General features: G+C 47.4%; 1 protein-coding gene across 1 annotated transcript; it reads left to right on the top strand.

Annotated features, from left to right (window-relative positions):
* Positions 1 to 4629: 4629 nt before the first annotated feature.
* Positions 4630 to 5646, top strand: LOC308321910 (mitochondrial ubiquitin ligase activator of nfkb 1-A-like; the record flags this gene model as incomplete). Its single annotated transcript, XM_080773003.1, has 1 exon — positions 4630 to 5646. The coding sequence occupies one exon, from the start codon at positions 4630 to 4632 to the stop codon at positions 5644 to 5646; it is 1017 nt and encodes a 338-aa protein (XP_080629129.1).
* Positions 5647 to 11692: the final 6046 nt, after the last annotated feature.

Raw genomic sequence — 11692 nt, 5'->3', positions numbered from 1 at the left:
TTGGTTGTTGCATTATGGGTGTATACCTTGTGTGTGTGTGTGTGTGTGTGTGTGTGTGTGTGTGTGTGTGTGTGTGTGTGTGTGTGTGTGTGTGTGTGTGTGTGTGTGTGTGTGTGTGTGTGTGTGTGTGGGTGTGTGTGCGTGTGTGTGTGTGTGTGTGTGTGTGTGGTCTGTGTCTTGCAGAGCTGTTGTGGTTGTTGGTTCCTCTTCAGAAAACATTTGACATTCTGCCTCTCTCTTGTGTTGTGTGGGGGAGGGGAGGGGAGGGGGGGGAGGGGTCTACTAACTAAATGTCGTATCTTACAGTAAATGCATCTCTGTGTATACGTACTGTATTATGTACGTAAACGTAAAATCCACACGTCTCCAGAACTGCTCGACCGCCCCGACTTCAAATTCGCCACGCACGCGTCTCAGACGAACCGAGCTACTGTACTGTATTCATTTATCTGACAGATTTCAACCTTTTCAGGACGCAACCTCCCAATATACAGTGAACTTCAGGGACCTCCCTGTCAAGGACTTTGAATTGTATAAGAGTTTTAGTTTGACTCGGTTCCATCAGATACATATTGTGAAAATATCCCATCTATTCATGAACGCAAGCACACACACACACACACACACACACACACACACACACACACACACACACACACACACACACACACACACACACATGTTTCTGACCTCCTTCCAATCTTGGGTTCTCAATTATTATGCATGATGTTTTCCATTCTTTTTTTTTCTTTTTTTTTTTTATCCCACGATTTTGTAACCCATTTTTCTCCCCTGTGTCAATCATCTAATGTGATCCTGGGCTCTACACACCCTCCACCAACCTAGTCCCCATATATGCGGGACAAGGGGAGAGCAACAGACTTGAACTCATGCTTCCTTCATGCTCGAGTGTCCAAGTTGCTCCTTTACACCTGACAGGGGGGAGTTTCCCTGGTTGGACGTAGCGCGTGGAAGGAACACGTTATTCCAACCAGTTCCTTTCCCCTCCATCAGGCGCCCCTATAGCTAGCCAGGGGGAGGCAGTTTAGAGACCAGGCTTACTGCATGTTTTTTTGTGAGGGTACCTACCCTAGGGGACACGGGGAGAACATGCAAACTCCACACAGAAAGGCCCTTTCGCCAACCCCGCCTTCGGGTATGGGCACTGATGACGCGGAGGAGGATACACGCCGCCAGCACCCACAGCGTCCCCAGGACCTTCTAGCTGTGAGGCGACAGCACTACCAACTGTGCCACCGTGCCCCTGTTTTTTTTTCATTCTATATACTGTGTAGGACAGTGGTTCCCAAAGTGGGGTCCGGGGACCCCCAGAGGTCCTTGAAGGAGTTCCAGGGTGTCCCCGCACCTACATGATAGTTTGGAACCAAATGGACCCTTATAGGTCTGTAACTCAGAGAGTTATACAAACTGAAGGGTTTCTGTTAGGAATGCATGCACATTCTTTAAAAAAAACCGTATTCCTTTAAGCAAAAGTTAACAAAAATGTGTAACACTGCAGTCATTGTTGAACATGATATTCAAACAACCTTGTTTTGCTCTATTAGGCCAGAGAGAAGAAATCACAAGCAATTTCAGCTGAAGTATGATGTATGAATGTACTTAGTTTAGATTCATGAAAGCTGAAGAATAATTTAAATTACGGCAAATGCACTTTTTCACCTTTGCTTTGAGGTCTACACAGATATACCACACAGTTTCTTTCTCAAGCTACTTGTATTGGGGAAAGATTAGGGTGAAAGTAAATATTATAATGCATCACTATTAGTATGCCGAAAGCTAAGGGTAGCTAAGGGTACAATACAAAGACTGCATAATGTATGCATTAGTACCAAGAAACAGTTCACTTAATTTGCATCTAATCCAGTAATTGAGATGTAACTGCCATTCCAAAATGTGTTCAAGAAACACATTGCGTGGAGCGGACGGACACGAACACTGTTGCGTGTGCACGTGCACGGACATCATGCACACACACACTGTTGCGTGTGCACGGACATCATGCACACACACACACAATGTTGCGTGTGCACGTGCACGGACATCATGCACGCACACACTGTTGCGTGTGCACGTGCACACACATCTATCTGAAGCCATATTTGCCTTCCCATATGCTGCGGCGCAGACGAGATGCAGACTAACCCATTCTGACCTGAGATCGGATTCTAAACAATGTCTTCTACTATCCTGACAGTTTTCCATTCTGACCTGAGATCAGATTCTAAACATGTCTTCTACATCCTGACAGTTTTCCATTCTGACCTGATATCAGATTCTAAAAATGTCTTCTACATCCAGTTTTCCATTCTGACCTGAGATCAGATTCTAAAAATGTCTTATCCTGACAGTTTTCTGAAAAAGCTATGTTTCTATGTCAGTGGTTCTTCGATTTTTCAAAAAATAGCAGAACTACAAGCTCGTAGCGCACCACCAAGTGGCGCGCTATCCGCTATGAGCTTGTAGATCTGCTATTTTTCAATAGCCAAAGCATAGCATAATGCTAACACCAAAAGGTGGTTCCCACCCAAAATGGGCTAATGTGATGCAATCACACCATCTGGTCGCGCACACTGACCCACTCAGCAGTCCAATATGTTCCACAGAAACCACAGAACTATCTTCACACACATACACAAGGTCACGTCGATGCTGCAGCGCCGAATACATTTAAAAGGAGAATATATTTGGAGAGTGAGCTTTTATTGCAGCAATCATTATAATCCGATGTTCTTTATATAACGTCATATAAGTATAGTTTCAGCCAAATCACAATCAACGTCTGATGTGCTTTCACATCATGATAATACGGGCTTTTCTCGGTGGGGTCGACATATGCCCTTTGGGCTGCATTCACACATTCAAGACACACCTGTCTTGCGTTTGTCTTGTGTCTGTGTTTAATGGTCGCTCCAATGCATTTCCAACGGAACCGCATATGGTTTGACCAGAACACATCCATCAAACCTGTGTTCAGACACAAGACAGGCGTCAGACACAAGGCAAGTGTCTTGAACGCAGCCCAGTAAGGGCATATAGGGTCAAATACATATATTCTTTGGGGTCCTTCACAAGACATTTTTTGAGAACGACTGACATAGAAACATGGGTTTTTTCAGAAAACTGTCAGGATTCGTAGAATCGTCCTCAGATCTAAATGGTTTAAATGATCCAATACTGTATGTATGATAGCTGGATCTGATAGCTTAATTGTGCTTCTATCGAGCGTCGCACGCAGTCACCCTTTCAGAACGACGAGTGGCCCAGGAAATAATTCCCCGTTCATTTTCCCGGCTCGTGACAAATCATGACAATAAACACAATGTTTTTTGGGACCGATCATATTATTAACAAGAAGAGAAAAAAAGGCAGAGGGTACAACACTTTTTTGTTTTGTTTGTCTTCTTTCTAATTATTTGATCTCTAGTTTTTCATAACAGCGATACTATAGATGCCGTGCAACAGTCTTTTTAACATTGGAAAGTGTAGGGGAAAAAAACCCCAGGAACGGTATATCCTTGGTTTGAGCACAACGGAATTCCTGTTAATGGCACACATTTACAACACATGTAATGTTAATGTAATGTTAATGTAATGTTAATGTAATGTTAATGGCACACATTTACAACACATGCCTACTGAAGCTGCAGGATTCAGGTCATCCATCGTTTGAGATTCAGTACAGATTACCAGAGCTTGGCTTCACGGACACCAGATTTACAACCCAGGTGTTTCTATACAGTGGGTTTTTCTCCCCCTCCTGTTCTCTCTTTCTTAATCACTTTCCCTTTCATTTGTCTTTCTCTCTCTCTCTTCCGTTCCCCGTCCCCGTCCCCTCTGCACCCCCTGTGCATGGCCGTGCACACATAGACATCAAAGGGGGCTTCAGCCCCACGCCCCTTTTACCCCGTCTGTATAAAACAACTGCCCTTATGCTTCCTTCTATGCATGAGGAGTCAAAGCTGCTTCTTTTCACATGACAGGGGAGAGTTTCCCCAGCCATTATGCATTTATGCAGCATTATTGGGAAGTGAATAACTGCCAGATAAAAGAAAACACCACCTACTAAATTAAGACTGTCTGCAATTGTCAACTGCATGCCAATCCAGAAATCAAACGAGCATGTGTCTATAATTATGATTATTTTTTTAGTAATCAGATCATAGCCTATAGCATTGGTTCTCAAATGGTGTGCCAAGGCACACTAGTGTGCCATGTCCATAAGACAAGTCCTGGTTTGCTTTGGGATTTTGCAATATCTTTGCAATTGCCTACAACTATACAAAACAATGTATTAATTAATTCATATACAGTATGCTTTCAAAAATGGTGAATTTGAATGATATGAATTGATGTTTCTGATGAGAATGAGAATCATGTTGTCAATAAAAAATCAGAACAATAGATCACCCTCCCCACTTGGCTTCCCTTCCCTTTGTATCATTTATGTACTTATAACTTATTATGCCCAAATATGGAGTTCAACACTGTTCTATATTTGGGACAGACTGATCAGTGATCAGATGAATACCAATATAAGACTTATTGCCTTCCTGCTGCAGTGACAAGTTGATACACAACAGAGTTTCAAGCAGAGAAGAACGTCACATAATGCTGGAACTAGAGAGGATTGTTGAGGCTGTTTATGTTGGAACCAGCCTGGGCTTTGCTGGTATATTCTACTACTACTACAGAAAGAAGATGATGACAGTGGACAAACTCAACAACGCTCCTCTGTTGTCCTTAGATGGAAGTCTCACAGACATTGTGAACACCAGTCCAGGGAAGTGTCTGCCGTATGTTGTCATTGCAGGGACGGTGCAACCTGTGGGAACGCCTCTGATGAGTCAGTTCCAAGAAGACACTGCTGGAGTGGTTCACAAGGTGCTGCTGAAGGAGTACAGCATCGTGTGGTCCAACCTGTACCAGACATGGATGCACAGAGAGCGAGTGCTGCATGAGAGAGTGAACACAGTGTCCTTCAGTCTGCTGGGATCAGACCAGGCGACTGTCGGGGTGCTGTGTCCGCTGAACGCCTCCCGGTTAGACATGGACACCATCCATGAGAAGTTCCACCAGTCCACTCCTGGCTTCTCTGACATCATAGAAGCCTTCCTGACTTGGACGAAGCCTAATGGGCAACTGGAGACAGAGCGGATGCTGAAGGTGGGCACTACACTTACGGGCATTGGAGAGTTGATCCTGGACACGGATCAGGTCCTGAAGCTGCGTCCTCCGGCCGACGGTTCAGAGTACTTCCTGACCAGAGCAGATATCCATACACTGCGAATGCAGCAGGAGAGCCAGGCGCGAGAGTTGAAGGTAATCGCCTGTGTGCTCGCCGTGGCCGCGTCCGCCGTTCTGCTCTGGGTGGGCAGGCGGTACTACCGCACACTGAGAGACCGGTGGGAGAGCCAACGACTGAGGAGGGAGTTCGAGAGACAAGACAGTGGACCGGCGACAGAGAGCGATTGCGTGATCTGCCTCAGCCGGCCGCGCGGCTGCGTCCTGCTGGACTGTGGCCATGTGTGCTGTTGCTTCAGCTGCTATCAGGCGCTGGCGCTACCTGCCGCCTGTCCCATTTGTCGACAGAACATCAGGAGAGTAGTGCCTCTCTATCAGGCGTGACACACATTAAGGAAAACCTGACCGAACACGACTCGCTCACTGTATAACAAAATTAGACTGAGACTTGGGGAAACATTTTGCCTTTTATTTTATCATGCTTATAAAGTGCTCTGTGCTCAAAGTGCAATTAAAAGCAAACGTTTCGGTCCTAAGACCTTTGTCAGTGCTACTGTATATGATTTTCACAGACAAAGAACTTGCTCTTTAAAGAGCTCAATCAATACAGCTCAGGTGCTGAGAATTACTAATTGGTGACATCACCTGATGGTGGGGCGTGGACATTACAGAATAGATATACAAGTTCATACAGTTATATAGGAAACACAGTTCACAGTTATTGAACAAGTTAAGAAATCTAGAAGAGAGGGTGATTTAGACACTAAACTCCTCCAAACAGAATCTAGATGGATTTTTTATTTACAGTCTGTCAATCCAGGTGGCTTGAACGAAGATCTCTCACTCCAGTGTATACCTACAGTAGCATAATGCTGACACCAAAAGGTGGTTCCCACCCAAAATGGGCTAATGTGATGCAATCACACCATCTGGTCGCGCACACTGACCCACTCAGCAGTCCAATATGTTCCACAGAAACCACAGAACTATCTTCACACATACCCAAGGTCACGTCGACATATGGGGTCGACATATGCCCTTTGGGCTGCATTCACACATTCAAGACACCTGTCTTGCGTTTGTCTTGTGTCTGTGTTTAATGGCCGCTCCAGTGCATTTCCAATGGAACCCCATATGGTTTGACCAAACATTTGGTTTGATGGGGGGGGGGGGGGGGGGGGGGGGGGGGGTGGGGGGGGGGGGTCGGGGGGGGGGGGGGGGGGGGGGGCAGAACACATCCAGATTAATGACACAAGACAGGCGTCAGACACAAGGCAAGTGTCTTGAATGCAGCCCAGTAAGGGCATATAGGGTCAAATACATATATTCTTTGGGGTCCTTCACAAGACATTTTTTCAGAAAACTGTCAGGATTTGTAGAATCGTCCTCAGGTCTAAATGGTTTAAACGATCCAATACTGTATGTATTATAGCTGGATCTGATAGCTTAATTGTGCTTCTATCGAGCGTCGCACGCAGTCACCCTTTCAGAACGACGAGTGGCCCAGGAAATAATTCCCCGTTCATTTTCCCGGCTCGTGACAAATCATGACAATAAACACAATAATGTTTTGGGCCGATCAAATTATTAACAAGAAGAGAAAAAAAGGCAGAGGGTAAAACACTTTTGGTTTTGTTTGTCTTCTTTCTAATTATTTGATCTCTAGTTTTTCATAACAGCGATACTATAGATGCCGTGCAACAGTCTTTTTAACATTGGAAAGTGTACGGGAAAAAAACCCCAGGAACGGTATACCCTTGGTTTGAGCACAACGGAATTCCTGTTAATGGCACACATTTACAACACATGCCTACTGAGGCTGCAGGATTCAGGTCATCCATCGTTTCAGATTCAGTACAGATTACCAGAGCTTGGCGAACTCAACCGTGCTTCACGGACACCAGATTTAATTTACAACCCAGGTGTTACCCAGTGGGTTTTTCTCCCCCTCCTGTTCTATCACTTTCCCTTTCATTTGTCTTTCTCTCTCTCTCTTCCGTTCCCCGTCCCCGTCCCCTCTGCACCCCCTGTGCATGGCCGTGCACACATAGACATCAAAGGGGGCTTCAGCCCAACGCCCCTTTTACCCCGTCTGTATAAAACAACTGTCCCTCTCCAGACCAACGAATGCAGCGTTTATACTACATGGTGGAAGAAATGCAAAATGCCGCTCCTTCTCCTTTCCATGCCATGCCGGAAAGGGCAGCATTCAGGAGTCTCCTGAACTCGGAACGCAGTATTTTGCGTTGAACAAATTACTTTCTAATTCCATGTCGTTACGCACACAGAATGTCCACTATAGCTAAAGAGCGCTGGGTTGTTGCGACCCCGAAAATAGCTGATCTATAAGCTCTCTTGTGAGCTTGTAGATCTGCTATTTTTGTCCAAAAAGTACCCTCTATACGTGATTTCAGCCACTGCCTCTTCAACACTCTCTACACGTCCCTGACTCCCTGCCCCCTGTGTCCTCTCCTCTGTGTCCTCTCCTTTCCTCCGTCCCTGTGTCCTCTCCTCTGTGTCCTCTCCTCTGTGTCCTCTCCTCTGTGTCCTCTCCTTCCCTCCCCCCCCCCCCTCCTCCTCCTCTGCCCTGCAGTCAGCCATCTTTATTAGAGCTCAGCTTATTGGTTTGCTCCAATTATTTTCCTCCCAGAACGTTTGTTTTCTATCCAGAGGCTCCATAAAACACCATAAAACACCCCACCTGATCGATACATACACTGCTGGTCTACCTCTCTCTCTCTCTCTCTGGTCTGCCTCTCTCTCTCTCTGCCTCTCTCTCTCTCTGCCTCTCTCTCACACTCTCTCTCTCTGCCTTTCTCTCTGCCTCTCTCTCTCTCTGCCTCTCTATCACACTCTCTCTCTCTGCCTCTCTCCCTCTCTCTCACACACACACACACACACACACTTACTCTAGTCACGTATTGAGCAGGAGGTGAAATTGATATTCACCTGACAGGCTGACACCTACTGTACACTGACACTAACTAAGAAAAAACACATGATATCGCATGCACGCACGCACACGTACACCCGCACACGCACGCACACGTACACGCACGCACGCACGCACACACACACACGTACGTACACGCACGCGCACGCACGCACACACATACAATGTCCCTGTCAGTGTCAACGTAGCAAGCAGTGTCAACATGACAGTCAGTGTTGCTGATGAACAGCAGGAGTATCAGCAGGTGGCTCATCAGGGGTCGAGTGGCTGGATGGTAACAGGAGTCTCAGCAGGTGCAGCTCATCAGGGGTCGAGTGGCTGGATGGTAACAGGAGTCTCAGCAGGTGCAGCTCATCAGGGGTCGAGTGGCTGGATGGTAAAGGAGTCTCAGCAGGTGGCTCATCAGGGGTAGAGTGGCTGGATGGTAAAGGAGTCTCAGCAGGTGGCTCATCAGGGGTAGAGTGGCTGGATGGTAACATGAGTCTCAGCAGGTGGCTCATCAGGGGTCGAGTGGCTGGATGGTAAAGGAGTCTCAGCAGGTGCAGCTCATCAGGGGTAGAGTGGCTGGATGGTAAAGGAGTCTCAGCAGGTGGCTCATCAGGGGTAGAGTGGCTGGATGGTAAAGGAGTCTCAGCAGGTGGCTCATCAGGGGTCGAGTGGCTGGATGGTAACAGGAGTCTCAGCAGGTGCAGCTCATCAGGGGTCGAGTGGCTGGATGGTAACAGGAGTCTCAGCAGGTGCAGCTCATCAGGGGTAGAGTGGCTGGATGGTAACCACAAGGTGGCCAGCCTGCAGGGCTTCCCCAGAGTCAGTGTCCAAGAAGTGTCCTTGAGCAACACTCTGAACCCCCTAATTGCTCCCCATGTTCAGGTTGGTGCCTTGCATGGTTTCCCCCGCCATCGTTGTATGAATGTGTGTGTGGATGTAATGCACAGTCTATGTAGAGGCGCTATATAAATGCACCGTTTACCATTTAACGAGGTTCGGCACAAACAAGGGACTATACATTATTTCCGCTCCTATGCCACCAAAATGTGGAACGCCCTACCGACTGTCATTAAGACATGCGAATCCCTTAACTCCTTCAAAACCGTTCTCAAAGGGCACTATACGGACGGATGGAATTCGAAACTGGCCCCCGTAGAACCTGAATCCCCCCCCACCTCTTTTCCCCCCTCACGGTATATGTTTTTTTGTGTTTCCCTTCTTACCTCCTGATGATGATGATTTCCTGTTTTTAGCTATAATATAGAAGAGTATATTTGTACGTCTCTAATTGTTGTGATGAATTGAACATGGTGGGCCCTATTGTAAACAACAGTTTTTTTGCATTGAGATGTGCTTGAAATGTACTGCAATTCTCCAATACATCAATCAATCAATCAATTAATCAATCAAACAATCAATCAATCGTCAGTGAAACTGACTATGTCTACACATGCACGACAAAGAGATGGATATAGGACGGATAGGACGGGGAGGACTCGGAGACAGACTGGTGGATAGGACACGGAGGAGACAGACAGGTGGATAGGACACGGAGGAGACAGACAGGTGGATAGGACACGGAGGAGACAGACAGGTGGATAGGACACGGAGGAGACAGACAGGTGGATAGGACACGGAGGAGACAGACAGGTGGATAGGACACGGAGGAGACAGACAGGTGGATAGGACACGGAGGAGACAGACAGGTGGATAGGACACAGAGGAGACAGACAGGTGGATAGGACACGGATGATACAGACAGGTGGATAGGACAGGGAGGAGACAGACAGGTGGATAGGACGGGGAGGAGACAGACAGGTGGATAGGACAGGGAGGAGACAGACAGGTGGATAGGACGGGGAGGAGACAGACAGGTGGATAGGACAGGGAGGAGACAGACAGGTGGATAGGACGGGGAGGAGACAGACAGGTGGATAGGACAGGGAGGAGACAGACAGGTGGATAGGACACGGAGGAGACAGACAGGTGGATAGGACACGGAGGAGACAGACAGGTGGATAGGACACGGAGGAGACAGACAGGTGGATAGGACACGGAGGAGACAGACAGGTGGATAGGACACGGAGGAGACAGACAGGTGGATAGGACACAGAGGAGACAGACAGGTGGATAGGACACGGAGGAGACAGACAGGTGGATAGGACACGGATGATACAGACAGGTGGATAGGACAGGGAGGAGACAGACAGGTGGATAGGACGGGGAGGAGACAGACAGGTGGATAGGACAGGGAGGAGACAGACAGGTGGATAGGACACAGAGGAGACAGACAGGTGGATAGGACACGGAGGAGACAGACAGGTGGATAGGACAGGAGGAGACAGACAGGTGGATAGGACGGGGAGGAGACAGACAGGTGGATAGGACAGGAGGAGGAGACAGACAGGTGGATAGGACACGGAGGAGACAGACAGGTGGATAGGACGGGGAGGAGACAGACAGGTGGATAGGACAGGAGGAGACAGACAGGTGGATAGGACGGGGAGGAGACAGACAGGTGGATAGGACAGGAGGAGGAGACAGACAGGTGGATAGGACACGGAGGAGACAGACAGGTGGATAGGACACGGAGGAGACAGACAGGTGCCAGTTGTGGAAATGATGTGGAAACTATAGTGACTGAGGTGATGGACAGGAAGGGAGAGAGACTATAGTGATTGAGGTGATGGACAGGAAGGGAGAGAGACTATAGTGATTGAGGTGATGGACAGGAAGGGAGAGAGACTATAGTGATTGAGGTGATGGACAGGAAGGGAGAGAGACTATAGTGACTGAGGTGATGGACAGGAAGGGAGAGAGAGAGAGGGAAGCGAGGTGCTATAGAACGTGTGTTTACTACATTACACAGAGAAGATTGTGTGCACATCTCAGCTCAGTGTATTATTGTATATTGAGCAAGACTCTGAAGCCCTAATTGCTCCTGATGTGCAGCTTGGTGCCTTGCATGGGTTCCTCCAGGCATCGGTGTGAATGTGTGAATGTAATGCACAATATATGTAAAGCGCCTTGGATAAAGGCGCTATATATAAATACAGCACCATTTATCTTGTTTTAATTTACTGCACAGTAACGAGTATAGAGTTATCACCTGACCGGGGGGAGAAGGGGGGGGGGGGGGGGGGGGGGCGATAGGAAGTAGCACGTTGAAGGAACACGCATGTGTTTTTTCGTGAGGGCACCTTATACCTACACGCGGAGAACATGCTAACTCCACATACAACGGACCGATTATGACTTTTAGTATTTCACAGAGAAGATTGTGTGCCTATTACAGTATATTCAGGACAGGTGCTGGATGTCAGGCATCAACGCAAACAACAAGGACAAGGAAGATCATCCGCACCGGTTGACGCACTTTATTTTAAGGACAACAAATTGCAACGTTTCGACCGACTAGGTCTTCATCAGGCAAATTAATCATTAATCAAGGCAATTGTTGCCTTGAAATAAAGTAAGTCTCGGAGCTCT

Source organism: Protomyctophum bolini (genome assembly GCF_963924005.1).
Source record: "Protomyctophum bolini genome assembly, chromosome: 9".
Classification (NCBI taxonomy): domain Eukaryota; kingdom Metazoa; phylum Chordata; class Actinopteri; order Myctophiformes; family Myctophidae; genus Protomyctophum; species Protomyctophum bolini.
This window is presented reverse-complemented; position numbering and strand designations above follow the sequence as displayed.